The sequence below is a fragment of the Felis catus genome, chromosome D4 (genome assembly GCF_018350175.1).
Source record: "Felis catus isolate Fca126 chromosome D4, F.catus_Fca126_mat1.0, whole genome shotgun sequence".
NCBI lineage: Eukaryota > Metazoa > Chordata > Mammalia > Carnivora > Felidae > Felis > Felis catus.
Genome location: NC_058380.1, coordinates 85,166,900 through 85,184,890, shown reverse-complemented (window position 1 = coordinate 85,184,890; position 17,991 = coordinate 85,166,900). Strand labels below are relative to the sequence as shown.

Sequence of the window (17,991 nt, the reverse complement as noted above, 5' to 3'; positions counted from 1 at the left end):
CCCTTTTAAGAAGGTCGAGGTGGGGGGATCTGAGTGTTGACCAGGAGTGAAGTGCCCTGGCCGCTGGCAGAGGGGGAGCAGCCTCTGCTCCTTCTGACCCGAAGCTTCTTCAGCGGCTGGCTGGCGGGGCCTCCAGCAAGGCAGCCTGATCCTCCATAAAAGGATAAGGATCTCATTCTTCACTTTTTTAAGCCGCACAAAAGCTGTATGCATAATTAATGTGCAATAAACGTGAGCGGCTGGAAATTAACTAAATGAAAAAAAATATATACTTAATTGTAAAAATTTAATTTTGCTTTTATTCTTTTCTTTCTTTCCCTCCCCCCCCACCCCCCTGCCCTTTTACAACTTGTTATATCTTGGAGCCCCTCAGATCTCGCCGGAGATCATATTCTGAAAGAGTCGCCTCCTGACCTCTTGCCAGGGAGCCGTGGACAAGATTAGTTTTAAGCTGCAGCCCAGCTAGTTCCTTTCAGCAGAGGGTCTGAGTGTGCCCACGAGCGGGGTGCACTGTGTCACACGAAGGAATGTTGTAATCCTCCCCCAAGACCTTCCTTGGGGGACCTCTGTGCCTGATTTTAAGGGCTTTGGTAGATGTAATTTTGAGAGTTGCCTTTTGAAACTCGGAGAGAGCCCATCATGGTATTTAAAATTCCTAAACATGAATTCAGTGGTTAAAAAGCCAAAGGACTAAATGCATTTACATATATTCAAACAAAGTATTTGAAGCAATACCATCTAAGGCTTCTTTTCTTCCAGTTTTTTAAAGGACGGGACCTTTTCTAGATGATAAGATTGGGTGGTAAAATTTCCCAGAGGAAAAATTTATTGACACATTCCCATTGTCACATCTCTTAATAAAACCCAAGGATTCAGCCTCTCCAAACAACCCATCCACTTGAAAGAATTTTTTTAATTATTTTTTTTTTTTCGGAAAACACTCTATTAACAGATGCTTTAAAATATGATTTATTGCACACACGCACCACAATAACTTAAAATATCAGATCCTTGGAAGTAAATCACTGCTGATCCTATCCCCCTTATGTGCCAGCTGTTTTCCTGTTTTCTGCCGTCTCTCTCTGCCTGGTCTGTATCAGCAGATAATTTTAAAAGAGGCAGAAAAATGGGGAGAGGCGACCCAGAGGCATCTAGACCGTTGGGGCAACAATCGTGTTTCCAGAACATCCTCGTGTGTCCTGGACGGTGTGTACCTGGCCCTTCCCAAAGTCTTTGCAAACCGTAACCAGCTCAGGGTGGCTCTTTGAGTCCCTCTGTTACCAGATTAATTTACAGCCAGGAGTCCGGTCGGTACGGTCGCTCGCGCTCGCTGCCACCTTTGCCTGGGGAACCTGGGCTTGTTTAAGGCCAATTGCCGTCATCCCAGGGATGCCCAGTCACCCGAGACCACCGGCCAGCCGTAAATAACCAGGTCTGTGGCTGCAGGTATCTCTGGCCGGCCGGCCAGCCTCCCCGGCTCCGCTGCAGCCCAGCTGGCAAACTCGGCTGCCTTCGTGAACAGGTGGCCCGAGGGGGCTGAGGCCAGGCAGCGGGCCGGGACAGCCGGCTGGTTTTCGAAGCAGCCTTTAAGAACCAGTCTGTTTCCAGCCCGAGACACCCAGCCAGCGCTCGGCTGGTCCTCAGTCACAGACCTCTGCGTTTAAACAGGTTCTGACACTAAAAATCAAGGTCCGTCGGCTGTTGTCCTAGGAATGCAATATCCTCTGGAGGTCCCCTTATTAAAAAACCAAGTCTTGCTGTTGCTGCCTGGGATAGATTTCTATCCCATTTGTATTGATCACAGGGAAATGTCTCATTCCCTGGCTGACAAATACAGTCAGCAGGGAGGGAGTTCGTGTTTGGTGGAAAACATTTGTTGCCACAGTGATTTGGGGGACCCTGAGCCGTGGATGTGTTCCACGAGGTGGTGGTGGGAGATCGCTGTGATGTGGCATTACAGAGGTGGGGATTACAGTCTTCCAGAACAATAGGGCCTGCGGGGGGCTTCGGAAATTATCCCGTATGGCAGCTTCGTCTCGGAGACTTCAGGCCCAGGGAAGGGACTTGCCGAGCCCACATCACAGGGAAGTCGTGTTCCCAGGAATCTGTCCTACAGATAATACTTAAGCACAGCCGTTTGTAGGTGCACAAGGTGGGAAGCCACCTAAGCGTGCATCACAGGAAACCAGGGGGAAACCTATTAAGCAGAACCACGTTGAGTTACCATTTTTGCTGGTCACGACTGGCGGAATATGGACAATTTCATGGTTGAGTCTATTACGTCTATTGAATGGAATGGAATGCTGTCTCAGGAATGAGATGGCGAACTCCCCAAGACCCACTACGAGAGGAAAAAAGCAAGCTGCAGCGTGGTGTACCTGTTGTGCTCCATGTGCGTTTTTTTAAAAAAGGATACATGCACGTACTTGCTGGGATAAGCCTCAACTCTGGAAGGGGACACTGGGGATTGCCCTCAGTGGCAGCCTTGGGGAGCGGAGCAGGGGGCGCTGGGGAAAGCACGAGACTGAAGTTTGCCTTCATGTCCCCTATACCTTTTACGTTGTACCCTGTGTGTGTGTGTGTGTGTGTGTGTGTATGGCAGATAGAAAATAAATTAAAACTCAAACATGTCCGTGAAGCCCTCTTTACTAGGGGTTAAGAGCTCAGACTCTGGTCTGAGAATTCTGGGCTTCCGGTCCCTTCAGGTCTGAGAATTCTCAGCCTCAGTTTTCTCATCTGCCAAGTGGGGGTAATGAGTGGCGTTTGCTTCATAAAAGGGAAATGAAGGTTTCCCAGAGACCTGAATGGGGAAGGCTCGGCACAGTGGCACAGAGAAGCCAGTAAATGCTCTATGTTATTATAAATGACCTATAAATCCTAGCACACGCAGAAGTCCTTCTAACGACTTGCTTGGCATTTTCATTTTCTTGGAAGAGAGGTTAAAAATAGCTGTGTATGTTTGGAGTCGGGAGTTGCGACTCCAGAGCGCTGTGCGGACCTCTGTTTGGGGGACCGTTTGGTGATGCAGTGCCGGCCCATGCTGCATTTGCAGGGCGGGTCTGATGATTTTTTCTGAACCAGTAAATGGTCTTTCTGCATCTCTGTGTACACAGGCAGGTGAACTAATAGAATTAAGCTTATTGGTTTAATTCCTCTGGGCCCCCTTGGTGAGGGGAGAGCAGCTGGATGAATATTTTAATTAAGCTCTGACACCCAGAAGTCAAAGTCCCCGAGTGGTCCCATTGGGCAAGGTCTTGCAGTTTGGGGTTTAATCAAGTTCGGTTTCAGAGTTCAGATTTCTTCCTGGACAGAAATATGTCATTAGGCGTCCAAGATTTCCACTGGAAAAAAAAATACAACTTGACTGTATTTTCTCTAGAGAATGACACCATGATTCGATTAGCCCCTTTTCCTTGACATTTTGCCCACTTTATTAACTTCTGCTTTGCTTTTAAGCAGGCAACTACTGTTTTACTTCCCTGAAGAAGCTCATAATATTATAATTCAAGTGTCAGGACAGATTAGGTTAAATGAACTGTGTAATTCCCGAAGGAAAACAAACTTCAAAACGGACGCGGTTTGCCTTGTAACATGTCATGGATTGCATTAGCGTTGAACGGGCGATTCTATCACCTAATGTGCTAAAGTTGGCTCAAATGTTCCCCACTCTGCAAGGTGAGAAATTACTTAGCTAACAAAACATTTCGTTTTCCTCTCTTTGCATTCTTTCTTTATGAGATCCTGAATGTGACATTTTCACCAAAAAATCCCTGCGCTTATTTGTGAAAAATGTATATTAAAACCAAAACCCATCAAATGGAAAGAAATCACAGATGGTTTTATTCACGAGCAGTAGAATTAATGGCCTCTCTTCTCTTTATAAATATTAGAAGCAGATGAGTTCATTACGATTTCACCCTAATAAAGAAAACCTGCTTGATTTTGACAAGACACCGACTTATCTAATACATCTCTTAAATAACAAAGCTACTTCCCGCCCGTAAAACACGGCTCGCAAACACCAGCTTTACCTGGACTGCTCCTAAATTAATGAAAAACACTCAGATCCAAAGAGAGCAAAAGGGGGGGGGGCGGTGCAGAGAGATGGAATTCAAGGGATTTTTGAAAATGTGACTGATTTTGAAAAGAGCGAGTTTTGAAATGTTTACTTTGTGGTGGTTTGAAATTTTTACATCTTTCAACAAAGCGCGCGGAGAAGTGAAACCATCTGAAAGGGCTTTTGAAAAGAGCGAATCAGCACAAGTTGGATGAAGCTGTGGTTCCTTTATCTCGGGCAATCTGTGCCCATCGTGCAGGAGGGAGGCCCGGCCCTTGCCCCCCTCCGCTCGTCGGAGCGCCGGAGCTCGGCCGGCAGGCCTGGCCTTCAAAGCCCTGTTGGCGGAGCATCCTGGGAGGGAACCGGACTCCTCACTCCGGGGACGCTCGGCCGGCTCGCTCTTCTCCCCCAGCGCGGCCGCCTGATGTGGTCATCTTGTTAGTCATGGAAAGCTGGGGCTCTTTCTGTTTGTGCCGCTTTCAGCACTTATTAAGTGAGAAGTGGGAGGCTTTACTCGAAACTGCAAAAGATGTTTTTTCTCCCCAGGGCCACAGCAGTTGGGGCCGTGGCTTATCCATCATTTTCGCAAAGATCTCCGTCTGAGAAATGGAACGAGTCAGCCCTGCCCAGCGGGGGAGGAAAATGGGCGGCATATGGGGCCCGCTGTCCCAGGACCTTCTTGGCGTGGCTCCCGTGGAAGGGTGTGGGCTCCTTCATCTGAAAAATGCTGAGGGACCGCCTTGGGGGAGGCAAGCCACACAGCTTAAGAAAAATGGCACGTCTCCGTGGCTTCGGTGTCTCATTCTACCCATCGGGATTCTCCGATTCCTTCCCAGACTTCCCCCAGCTCCAGGACCAACGGGGACTTACACCGCAGAGATGCAGACACCTGTCCGAACGTGCCCCTGCAGGGGTAGGGGGTGGCGGTGAAGGTGGAATTATTTCTAAGCAGCTCCTTAGGAGTGAACGGATTCCCGCACCTCTGCATTGTCTCCGGAACCTGTGTCTTTCTTGCTCTTCTGTGCTCCCTTCCTCCAAGTGAGGGGCTGGGAGATGTCTGACAGGCCCGGGTAGAATTCCGAGTTCTGAGGTCATCAGAGTCCCTCCTTCAAGCCTTGGTTCCACAAGCATCAGGCTCCTGTGGGGAGATTTTGGGGGAAGCAACATGTTTGAGCCAAGAACCCATGATTGAAATTCTCCAGTAAATCCCTCCCAGCTGAGCCCGAAGGGTCTGTAGTTGGTTCAGCAAGCAGGGCCAGCAGGAAGGGGGGTGGGAGGGGTTGCAAACTTCAAACAGGTCCTGGGCTTGGGGGAGAGACCGTGCTGAGGGGGGAGGCCACCGACAGAGGGCTGGGAGTTAATTAAAGAGGCTGCGTTGTGGTTCCTATAAACTCAGCCCTCTCCATATTAAAGCTCCAGCAACTTAGTTCTGGGCAGGGATGCCCTCTTGCCCGGGGCTAAGCCTGGAAGGGGGAGGAGGCTCGAGCCACACGTACGGTAGACATTTGCAGCCCCCTGGAAGGCCCCAGCCAGGAGTACTTTGCCTTTCCACCAGGAGTTCCAAGGGGGCCGGGACTGTGCAAAAGCCTCCTTCAGCATCTAGGGTCTGCCGCCTTCTAGTTGCTGGGTTGGGCACATGACTCGAAAGATGGGGGCCATCATCCCCCCCATCTTACAGAGGAGGAAAGTAAGGTTCAGAGAGGTCAAGTCACCAGCTCCAGTATATATGGCTGGTCGAGGGGCGGGCGGGGTTGGAGCCAGATCCTCTGGCTTCTGCCACTGGCTAGGGCTGGGGACAGGGCAGAGACCAGCAAAGGACAGGTAATCACTGCTTATGTCCCGCCCCTCACCTCAGCCCTGCCCCCTTGCACTGTCCTTGACATTCAATCAGGTGCCGGTGATGTCTGGCCCAGCAGTTGGGGCTGGGCCTCCCCAGCTTCCCGGCGACAAATGGTTCTCATTTGAAAGAGAGGTTATAAAAACACATGCCCAAAGACACTGTCAGAGAACTGAGGATTAATCTCATTTCAGTCAAAGACCATTCCAAATATTTGGGGGGGGGGTGGAAATGGGGGCAGGCGGCAGCCCTAGTGGGGAAGGAAGTCTGGGTTCTCCGCGTGCCCGTCAGGTTGGGGCCGGTTTGGAAGCATGTTGTGATGTGGGCTGGTGGGGGTCAGGGGTCACCCCCTGCCTGGCCTGGCAGAGTCTGAGCCAAGGCGTTGCTTTGCTCCCCAAGTCCCAAGGCTGGCTTTGCGGGAGGCCATGACTCCAGCACGGACCCCCGCGCTGCACCCAGTACCTCGGTTATGTTTCGGGGCAGTTTCGGTTGCTAAAAGGAAGGGAAGGATTAGACGCCTGGGACATTTTCATTTTCTGGATGGTGTCAAAAAAGCGGAGCGTTTCTGCCTGGCGACTCACCCAGGGAGGGCCCAGAGACCCGCTCAGACGCCTGTGGGCTGCACGGGAGCACCCCGTTTGAGGTAGGCGCGAGAGGGAGCACCACCTGTGCCTTAAGCCAGCAGCTCCCCAGCTGAGTGGCCTGGGTCCCTACATGACCACCTGTGGGCTTCTGGAGCGCAGGCACGCGGCCAGACTGGGGGGCTGCTGAGCTTCCAGAACAACCCCAGGAGCTGCTTTTCCTGAGAACCGAGAGGTGCCAGGCAGCTGCTGCCATCCCCTCTCTACAGGGGCCTTGTAAGGACTTCTGGTATCCCCATTTCATGGCCAGGGAAACTGAGGATGAGGGAGGGAGGTGCAGGTGGCTTGCCTAAGGCCAGGAAGGTGGGCGACGGCGACACAACTCCTTAACCTTCTCAGCAACTTTTCAAAGCAGGGACTGTGGACTTTCCCATTTCAGGGATGTGGCAATCGAGGCTCCGAGTGGAGGCTCTGTGACGTGACTTGCCTGAGCCCACCCGCAAGGGAGGGTGGGGCCGGGGGCTTCCCGTCCCACAGCCCTGGCTCAGACCCCGGATTCCAGGGTAGGGCAAGCGCTGCGGGGTCGGGCGAGTCCTGCATCCGGGTGATTCAGAATCTACGCGGGCCCCTCCCCGCGAGCCGGGCGGGACCCCCGAGGGGTGCAGACGAGGCTGGCACTGCGGGCTGGCCGCCACCCAACCCAACGTCTGCGGCGCGAAGACGATGGATCGGTTTTCCTTCTGGCAGTCAGGCCAACTCCCGCAGCTCCGCTTTCTTTCTGGAAGGGTGGGAAGCGTCAGCAAGGCGGAGGGGGCCGGCCAGATGCGGCGGAGCGCCCCCGCGCGGCCGGACTCGGGTGTGCGCACCGGCGGCCCGACTCCGCCCCGGGGCTGCGGGCAGAGGGGGCCTTCCAGGCTAGGCCCTTTGCTGAGACCCTGCCCAGCGGCCTTGAGAGGGAGCCTCCAGGGCGGCCCTGATTTTCCAGAGGAGAAAGCGGGCTCGAGAAAAGCGCAAGAGACTTCCTGGGTTCTTCAGCCGGGAAGTGGAACTCAGAGGGGGGTTTGCCTCCCGGCAAAGTGCCGCCTCCCCGGGAGCTGCTGCTAGAGGCCGTCCTAGCTCCTGCAGGGGCCCCCTCCGGGGAACGCGTCTAGTCTGTGCGGCGGGGTGGTGGGGGTCCAGCCCTGCAGCTCTGGACGAGGCCGCGGTGGCTCATTATCCACCAGGAAGCGGAGATGGATAGAGCGAGGCCAGTACTGAGCCTGGAAGCCAGCTCCAGAGTACCTGGGCCTTCCGGCAAGGTTCAGCCACGGAACACCGAGGGGGGCACCGGTGTGTACTAAGCTGGAGGCTCCCACACTAGGTGGACGGGTCTGGGGTGGGCCACGGTCATTCGGCCCCCTTTCTTGCCTTGTGGGGCCTCCCCGTGGCCAGATGCCTTTGGCTCCTTCCACTGCCCCTGGCACTGTGCCCTGCCCTGGGCCAAGCAAGTTCTGGGTCTGAGTTCTTTTTCCTCGGGAAAGCCCTGGGTGGCTAGTTGCTGTTATCCCCGAGCCCCAGGGTCACATTCAGGGGAGGTGGCAGAGCTGCGTGCCGAGGGGGGCCCCTCTGACCTCCGAGGGAGGTATCCCTGCTGTAACCACCACTTTGATGGGACGCTTCCCTCTGGGAGGACTCCGTCCAGGCTGCGTGCCGGCACAGCGCTGGAGTTGGGTGTTCTCTGATCGGGCACCCCGAGCTGGCCCTGGTTTGCTTGCGTGCTTCCCAGCACTGTCTGGAGCCTCAGTCTCCCCACTTGCCGGATGGGGGAATCCTGAGTGCAGGATTGTGGTGATGACACACGTGAAGTGTGGTGCCGGCCCGTGGGTGTTTGTGATGCTGTGTGGACAGATGTGATCGCCGCCACCGCCCACTTGCTTCCGCGTCACTGGGAACATCCTCCAACCCAGCCCCCCCCCCCCCCCCCCCCCCGCATGTATACTCAGCACCCACGTCATCTCCCCCAGGGGCTTGTCCTCTCCTGTCTTTGAGGGCTCCTCTCCAAGGGAAGGTACTGGCAGGAAATAAAAGCCATTTTTGAATCTGCTTGTGAGGATAGGCAGCTTCTCAAGACCCATATGAGGAAAAGATTGATAATTGGACTATATTGATAATGTCTTAAATTTTTTATAGTTCTTAAAATTGAGGTATATTTGACATATATTAGTTTCAGGTATACAGCAGAGTGATTCTGTATTTGTATGTATTGTGAAATGATCACAATAGGGCTAGGGGACATCTGTCACTATACGTGGTCATAAAAGTTTTTTTTCTTACGATGAAAACTTTTAAGATTTAGTCTCCTTAGCAACTTTCAAACGTGCAACGCGGTGTTACTAACTGTAGTTAGCATGTTGTACGTTGTATCCCCATAACTTGCTTACTTTACAACTAGAAATTGGTACCTTTTGACCCCTTGCCCCCACCGCCTCTGGTAACTACCAATTTCTGTATCTATGAACTGGGCTTTTGTTTGCTTTTTAAGATTCCGCATAATAAGTGACGTCATATGATACTTGTCTTTGTCTGGCTTATTTCGCTTAGCATAATGTCCTTAAGTTCCATCTGTGTTGTCCCAAATAGCAAGATTTCATTCCTTTGTATGGCCGGATAGTATTCCATTATATGTGTGTGTGTGTGTGTGTGTGTGTGTATAACATATATTACGTATACATATTTGTGTATAACACACATAACACATTTCCTTTATCCATTCATCCATCAGTGAACACTTTGGTTGTTTTCACGTCTTGGATATTACAAATAATGCCGCGCTGAACGTGAGGGTGCAGATATCTTCTCGAGTTAGTGTTTTCATTTTCTTCAGATAAATACCCAGAAGGGGGACGACTGGATCATATGGTAATTCTATTTTTAACTTCTGAGGAACCTCCGTACTGTTTTCCATAATGGCTGCACCAGTTTACATTGTCACCAGCAGCGCACGGGCGTTCCCTTTTCTTTCTGTCCTCTTTAACACCTGCTCTTTCTGTCTTTTCGATAATAGCCATCTTAACAGGTGTGAGGTGATATCTCATTGTGGTTTTGACTTGCATTTCCCGGGTGATGAGTGATGTTGGGCATCCTTTCATGTACGTGTTGGCCATCTGTATGTCGTCTTTGGAAAAACGTCTATTCTGATCCTCTGCCTGCTTTCAAATCAGATGTTTAGGTTTTTTGCTATTGATTTGTAGGAGAATAACTTCGGTTCATCAATAGACACCATTAAAAGGGAGGAAAGGCAAGCCATAGCTGGGAGAAGATATTTGCAAATATATGTGTGTGTGTGTGTGTATATATAATATACACACACATATATATGTATGTTTTAAAGGATTCATTTTGCGAACATATGAAAAACTTAAGAAACTAAGAAAAAGTCAATACAGTAGAAAATGGGCAAGAGACTAGGTCTTCACAAAAGATACTCAAGGGACCAATAAACACATGAACGTGCGCTCAACCTCATTCGTCAATAGGGAAAAGCAAATTTCAAATGCAGTCAGATAGTACTTCGTATCTACCGAGATGGCTAATTTTGCAAAGTCTTAAGTGTTGTTAAGGGCGCGGAGCAACTAGAATTTCTGCGCATGGCTGGTGTGAGCGTAAATCGCTACTCCGTCTTAGAAGACCGTCTGGAAGTGTTACCAACACCGAATGCGTGCCGCCTCGGCGATCCAGCAATTCCGCTCCTGGCGATGCTGATCCCCACAGCGATGAGTCTGCACGTACCAGATGTACGTGCCCAGTGTCCACGGTGCTGCTCGCGGCAGGCCCCGAACTAAAACAACTCAGGAGCCCACTGGCGCTGGGGTGGGGAAACCGGTGCATTCACACCGCGGACCTACTACTACCTGCCGAAGAGAGTGAATGAACCCCCGCCACGTGTTGCACGTGAGGGTGAGGGTGAGCCTCACGATATCCTGCCAAGGGTGAGGGGCCAGGGACGAAAGAGCCAGGTGCCCTAGGATTCCATTTACGTAGGCGTCAAAAACAAAACTGATCTGTGGGCTTAGAAGTCAGGATAGTGCTCCTCTGCCTCTGAGGGATGGTAGCTGGGTGGGCGCGGGGTGGGGGGGGGGTCCTCGAAGGCAGGTGGAGTCTGTTTCGCGGTCTGGGCTGCTTACATGGGTGTGTTCAGTTTGTGAGTATTCATCAGGTAGTACACTTATGACTTGGGCACTTGTTTGGTATGAATGTTACCCTTCAGTAAAAAAAACACGTGAAAGAAAGCAATGGAATGATGGCAACACAGCACCATAAAACCATTGACCTTAGTGAAGTCATCCACCCCCTGATGAGTGAGAACCGATAAGACACCCCCGTGCACTCAGTGTCCTCCACAAGCGGGCTTCCGCTTCTCCAGTGATGGGGCGCTCGCTGTCTGTGAGGGAGCCCCTGCATGGCCGGACAACTCCGGGCACACAGAGATGTGCTTTCCTGCTGCGTCCACTCGTGGATCCAAACCCTGTCCCCTGAAGCCACATCCAGTGAGACTTCTCCCTCTTGCTCAGCACAGCCCACATGCTCACCAGGGTTTGGAATTGATGTTCTAATGTTTGTCCTTTGATTGCGGTGAAGTCGTATCTCAATTTCTCCCAGACATTCTCTCTCTCTTTTGTTTATTTTTGAGAGAGAGAGCACAGGCAGAAAAGGGGCAGACAGAGGGGGACAGAGGATCTGAAGGGGGCTCCGTGCTGACAGCAGAGAGCCCGAGGCGGGGCTTGAACCCACAGACTGAGATCATGACCTGAGCTGAAGTCGGGCGCTTAACCCACTGAGCCACCCAGGCGCCCCCAGACATTCTCTTTTTAAGTTGATATATAATTGACATATTTTTTTTTCTAGAATTCTTATGTCACTTTGACATCTTACATTTTTTCAGATCTGTAACATAGGGTTCCTAATAAAAAAACTTGCGAATCTGTTATGTCCGTGGTTATTTCTTGTTTTGATTTTCATTTGTATCGTCTCTCTTTCCAGAAATTTGTCTTTTGCTCTTTTCAGAGAAAACACTGTTCGGATTTCTTGTATGCTTTCTGTATTTCATTGATTCTACCCTCACGAGGCATTACTTTCTGTTTCTTTGCCTTGACTGACTTTTCCTACCTTCTTCAGCGGACAGTTGAGGTTGTTTGTTTTCTTTTTTTTTTTTTAAATTTTTTTTCAATGTTTACTTATTTTTGGGACAGAGAGAGACAGAGCATGAACGGGGGAGGAGTAGAGAGAGAGGGAGACACAGAATCGGAAACAGGCTCCAGGCTCTGAGCCATCAGCCCAGAGCCCGACGCGGGGCTCGAACTCCCGGACCGCGAGATCGTGACCTGGCTGAAGTCGGACGCTTAACCGACTGCGCCACCCAGGCGCCCCGAGGTTGGTTGTTTTCGATCTTTCTTGGTTGGGGATACATTTAGACTAAGTTTTGTTCTATTTACTGCTTCAGCTGTGTCCCGAAGGTTCTGACCTGGGTAGGTATTTCATTATCGTTCCATGATGAGATCTCAGTAATTTCCCTCACGGTCTTCTCGTACTCAGTTTTGTGTTTTGTGTTGTATGTGATGTTAAGGAGCTCCCATTAGTACACACTTCTAATCCTATCACCCAAATCAGAGATGATCTTAGGTATGATGTTGGTGCTTTGGAATTTGTTGAGACTTCCCCAGTGGCTTAGTACATAGCAAATTTTAAGGGGATATGGACTCTATGTTGGGTCGAAAGTGCTGTGCTTCTTAATTAGGCTGTTTGAATTTTTTTATCTGTCTGCTCATGTGTATTTGGGAAAAAAAATTTTTTTTGAGAGATGGTGTGAGGGGGAGGGGCGGGGGGAGAGAGAGAGAGACAATGAATGAATGAATGAATCAATGAATCAATGAATCCATCCCAAGCAGGCTCTGCATTGGCAGTCTAGAGCCCAGTGCAAGGCTTGAACTCACAAACCATGAGATCATGACCTGAACTGAAACTAGGAGTTGGAGGTTTAACTGAGCTACCCAGGTGCCCCGCTCATGTGTATTTTTTAATTGAGGTATAATTGGCATATAACATACTAGTTTCAGGTTTACAATATAATGATTCAATAGCTGTATATCTTGCGAAATAGTCACCACAATAAATCTAGCTAATATCCATCACCCATACATAATTAACAATTTTTTTTTCTTGTAAGAGGACCTTTAAGATCTATTCTCTTAGCCACTTTCAAGAGGCCAAACGGTATTGTTAACTGTAGTCACCATGCTGTCTGTATACTACATCCCGCGATTAACTCTCTTATCACTACAAGTGTGTACTTTTGACCCGTTTTCTCCTACTCCCACCCCCCTGCCTCTAGCATGTGCCAACGTGTTCCCTGTATCTGCGAACTTTTTTCTCTTTTTAAATATTGTGCCTATAAATGAGATCACACAGTGTTTGTCTCTGTCTGGCTTATTTCACTTAGCACAGTGCTCTCAAGTTCCATCCGTATTGTCACAAATGGCAAGATTTTCTTCTTTACGGTGGCATACTATTAAGGTGTATTTACACCCCGCGTCTTCGTCCATCCATCCGCTGATGGAAACTTAGGCTGTTGCCATGGCTTGCCCATTGTAAATGATGCTGCCATAAATCTAGGGGTGCAGGTTTCTTCCCACGTTAGTGTGTTCATTGTCTTCAGAGAAATACCCCGAAGTGGAATTGATGGGTCACCAGGGAGTTCTGTTTTTAATTTTTTGAGGCGTCCCCTTACTGTTTTCCATAGCGGCTGCGCCAATTTACATTCTCATCAACAGTGCACGGGGCTTTTCCTCCCCCTCTCTAACACTTGTTATTTCTTGTCTTTTTGAGACTAGCCATTCTAACAGGTGTCAGGTGGTATCTCATTGTGGTTTTGACTTGCATTTCCCTCTCGAGGGCGATGTTGAGCATCCTTTCATGTGTCTGTTGACCATCTGGATGCCTTCTCTAGAAAAATGTCTGTTCAGGTCCTCTGTTTTTTAATCAGATCGTTTCATTTATGTTTTTGCCTTTGAGTTGCATGAGGTATGTGTTCTTTATATATTTAGGATATTAGCACCTTAGGAGATACAGGACTTGCACACATCTTCTCCCGCTTAGCAGGTGGCCTCTTCATTTTGTTGATGATTTCTTCTGCTGCGCATGAGCTTCTTAGTTTATGTAGTCCCGCCTGTTTATTTTTGCTTTTGTGGCCTTTGCTTTTGGAGTCCGGTCAAAAACCTTGCTAAGATTGATGTCCAGGTGCTTACCGCCTTTGCTGTATTCTAGAAGTTCCGTGGTTTCAGGTCTTACACTTAAGTCTTTAATTCAGCATGGCGTAAGAAAGTGGTCCGGGTTCATTCTTTTGCATGGGGCTGACGAGTTTTCCCAGCACCATTTATTGAAAAGACTGTACATTCCCCATTGCATGTTATTGGTCCTTTGACCTAAGTTAATTGGTCATTGTATGCATGGGTTTATTTCTGGGTTTGCTCTTCTGTTCTGTTGATCTATGTATCTGGTTTGTGTCAATATCATGCTGTTTAGATTACTATAGATTTTTAATATAGTTTGAAATCAGGGAGCGTGATGCCTTCAAATTTGTTCTTTTTTCTCAATACTGCCGTGGCTACTTGGGTCTTTTGTGGGTCCATCCAAATTTTAGGATCCTTTCTTCTAGTTCTATGAAAAATGCCATTGGAATTTTGGTAGGGGGTGCATTAAATCTGGAGATTGCTTTGGGAAACAGAGACATTTTAATATTATTAATTCTTCCAATCCACGAACATGCAGTATCTTTCCATTTATTTGTGTCCTCTTCAATTTCTTTTATCAGTGTCTTATAGTTTTCGGTGTATTGATCTTTCACCTCTTTGGTTAAATTTATTCCTAGGTATTTTATTCTTCTTGATGTAATTACAAATTGGATTGCTTTCTTAATTTCTTATTGTGATAGCTCATCATTAGTGTATAGAAATGCAACTGATTTTTGTATTCTGCTACTTCACTGAATTCATTTATTCTAACCGTTTTTCGGTGGAGTATTTAGGATTTTCTCTATATCCTATCACGTTGTCTGCAAATATGACAACTTCTTTCTTCCGAATTTGTACGTATTTTATTTTTATTGCCTAACTGCCTTGGCTTGGACTTCTGATACTATATGGAACAAAAGTGGTGAGAGGGTGGGAATCCTTGTCTGATTCCTGATCTTAAGATCTTTCCCTCTAAGCTGAAAGCTTTTCACCATTGAGTATGTTAGCTGTGGGCTTGTGCTGTAAAGCCTTTATTATGTTATAGAGAATATACAGGTACAGGAACAGGAACATGTAGGTACGTTCCCTTTATACCCACTTTAAAAGCTTTTTATCACAAATGGATGTCGAATTTTGTCAGATGCTTTCTCTGCATATATTTTAGCCTGATTTCATTGATGTGGTGTAGCATGGGTTGCTTTGCAGATGTCGAACCATCTCTGCATTCCTAGAATAAATTCCACTCGATCACAGTCTATGATCCTTTTAGTGCACTATCGAAATCAGCTTGCTAATATTTTATTAAGGGTTTTTTGCATCTGTGTTGACCAGGGATATTGGCCTGTAACTTTCTTGTGGTGTCTTTGCCTGGTTTTTGTATCAGGATCATGCTGGCCTCGTATTGGCTTGTGTTATATGAACTTGGCTGGTTTCTGGGAGAGGTGTAGTAAAATCTTCAAGTGCAATTGCTGATATATCGGTTTCTTTTCCTCTTTGGCCTATCAGCATTTCAGGACTGATGGGCAGAAGCAAGTTGTTTTGAATGAGCCCCTAATGTTTCCAGTGTCCTCTTCTCCTGGGGGCTAGTTTTTGTTTATACTAAACGCATGTTCTCTCCGGTCTGTTCGTTCTTCTTCTGTTTTTGGTTGGTCAGCTTCTTGTGTTCCTTTTGGTGGACCAGCTCTTGTGGGGTCTGTTTCTCTCCTCTGGATTTATTCCTTCGGACTCTAAGCCCCATCGCTGGTAACGTGTATTTGAGGGAAGCAACATGCATCTGGGAAAGCCCAGAATTTAGCTTGGTGATTCTTAAACTCGGCTGCACACTGGCATCACCCGGGGAGACTGAAAAATGACGGACTCATGCGTCCCTCCATCGGAGATTCTGATTTTACTGATCTGGGTGGGGTCTGGGCACAGGAAGTCTTAAAAACTCTCTAGGTGGTTCCGTTGTGCAGTTAAGGTTGTGAGTCCTGTGCCCTCTCCCGAGAGTGACGAGGGAGGAGGGACGGATGTGTCTCGGCTGTTCAACTGTGCCCACGTCTACCTGCGTGCCCTTCCCCTTCAGGAGATCCAGACCCAAAGGGAGAGGGCCAAGACCTCTGCCTGGCACCACTCTTCCCAAGACCCGTGTCTCTGGTTGCACTTACTTGGCCCAAGGTGTGGGGAGAAGGGAGGTGGGAGCTTAGGGGTCAGCCATGCTGCTGTTTTGGTAGCGAAGGGATGACATGAGCCACCCGGGGCAACGTGCGTGCATGTGTGTGTGTGTGTGGGGGGGGGTGGAGATGAACGAGCACAGCCAGCAAATTGCCCCCCGCCCCCACACTGCCTCTCGTCGGTGGCAGCGGCCATCTTGCCCCCTGCTCTGCTGCTTTCCCCTAGACCCAAGCCCCCCTAGCTTCAGTGGTGGCTCCTGTGACCTATGGATTGTCTTTCTTTCTCTGGCAGCCCCTTGAGTTGGGCTTCAAGGGGACATCTAGCAGCCCATGGCCGTTACCTGCCTGCTGCACCCCCATCATGGATCTTGTTGGGTGCCGTGGCTTCAGAGGTGGGCCAGGTGAGGGCCCAGTTCTCTTGTCTCTGGTCGCTTTGGGGCCAGCATCGGGACTTGTCCAGGGAGGGCTGCTGCTGGTCATCACAGTCCTTGGGGTGGTCACAAACCTCGCGGCAAGGGCCACCGGGGCCCATCCTTCTTGGGCTGCTCAGCAGTGGAGTCCAGCCCACCTGTCGCCCTACCCACTTTGAGTTAGTCGTTCACTGAGCATTCGCTCTTGCCTGTTTTTATTCAAGGCCTGTGTTGGGTGCGTATACGTGGGGCTACGGAGGAAGGTGTCATAAATGAGACCTGTTCCCCCTCCTTTAGGAGCAGGTCGTCTAATGAAAGGACTGGAGGGCTGCAGTGCTGCCCATGGGTCAGTGGTTCCAGTGTGCAAGGTATGGAGTGGCTTGAAGGGGAGGAATGTTAGCTTTGCCTCCAGGGGGTCAAGCAGGACATCACAGAGGAGGTGTCTGAGCAGAGGCTTCGAGGATGAACAAGACTTGACCAGACAGAAAAATGAGGGACAAGCATCCTAGATAGGGGGCACAGCATATGCAAAAGCAAGGAAGTACGGAGTTTAGGGTGTGAAGAACCATGCAAAATCCATCAGGGAGGTTTGCAGGAGGTGAGGCTGGGACAGGAGGCGGGGTCAGACCTGGAAGGATGGTGTTGGGAAACCTGAGGGACTCTGATTTCATTCTTGGGGGGCGGGCACTGTAAGTGGAGGCACCCCGACAGATGGCTATGAGGAAGGTGGCTGGGAGGGGAAGATGCTGGGGGCAGGGGACCGGCTAAGGGGCTGATGCTGTAATCCAGGTGAAAAGCGTCAAGGGGCAGAATTTCAAAAGGAGCAGCAGGAAGAGGAAACAGTGGCTGAGTTTGAATGCACGTGTAGAGGGGGGAGCTGTCCAGCTGGAAACAGGGTGGTCACAGGCGGCTCCAGCTGGTGGCGGCGGCGGGGGGCCTCCAGGTGTGGGAGATGGCGGGGCCTGTTCCAGGACCGGGAGTCAGGAGAAGGGGAGCAGCTTGGGGCTTGTGGGAGATGGTAGGCTCTGCTTGGGATGTGCCGACGACGTCAAGGGGTAACACCCGGGTGGGGCCTCGCAGGCGGGGCCGGCAGCAAAGCTGAGCACAGTTAAAGACGCGGGCTGCCCCAGCAGCCTGGGGGGGGATGCAGAAAGGGAGACAAAGGTCAGGGTGGGGCTCAGGGAGCCCAGAGCTTTAGGGATGAGCCAGGGTGGCTAGGAGACAACGACAACAGGCAGAAGCAGGGGGAGAAGCGGGAGAGACATGGCAGGGGGTAAGCGGGATGGATCCAGGAGGGGGGCCTCTGTGGTGTTGGGTCACTGCTGCCTGCCTGGTGCTCACACTCTCGCCTGCGTGTGGAAGGTGCTCTTACAACGTGGTTTGAGAGGACAGACAGACAGACGGACAGGTGGACGCACGCCCCTCCACCCACCTCAGCTTTCTTCTCTCCATGGCACAGAGCTGCTGATGGAGTGCTTTTCCGTCTCCCCGGGGAAGAGGTGCTACCCCCTCCCCGCACAGCCTTGGGCTCCCCTGCAGCAGATGCCTGATGAGGGTCTAAATAAATTAGACCTGCTCCAGATACTTTGTGATCACACACTCCCTCCCCGCCCCAGGCCAGAGTCGCTGGGGCAGAAAGGGTCACGTGACCCAGGCTGGCCAATCAGAGTCTGTCCTGGGACTCTTGC

The 17,991-nt window shown here is 50.2% G+C and overlaps 1 protein-coding gene and 1 long non-coding RNA gene across 7 annotated transcripts in view; one reads left to right on the top strand and one right to left on the bottom strand.

Annotated features, from left to right (window-relative positions):
- The window catches only part of MVB12B (multivesicular body subunit 12B), a 220,890-nt gene that overhangs the window by 7,409 nt on the left and 195,490 nt on the right, over positions 1–17,991 (bottom strand). Inside the window, exon 10 of one of the 2 annotated variants that reach the window (XM_023242724.2) lies at positions 3,818–5,195. The exons of the other annotated variant lie outside the window; for it this stretch is intronic. Within the exon in view, the coding sequence (XP_023098492.1) occupies positions 5,166–5,195 (30 nt within the window). The 3' untranslated portion in view covers positions 3,818–5,165. Of the gene's footprint in view, positions 1–3,817; positions 5,196–17,991 lie in introns of those variants that run through there. 2 annotated transcript variants of the gene reach the window in all.
- The window catches only part of LOC123381635, a 93,945-nt gene that overhangs the window by 50,585 nt on the left and 25,369 nt on the right, over positions 1–17,991 (top strand). Inside the window, exon 3 of one of the 5 annotated variants that reach the window (XR_006588897.1) lies at positions 4,604–4,735. The exons of the other annotated variants lie outside the window; for them this stretch is intronic. This is a non-coding gene — a long non-coding RNA (uncharacterized LOC123381635). Of the gene's footprint in view, positions 1–4,603; positions 4,736–17,991 lie in introns of those variants that run through there. 5 annotated transcript variants of the gene reach the window in all.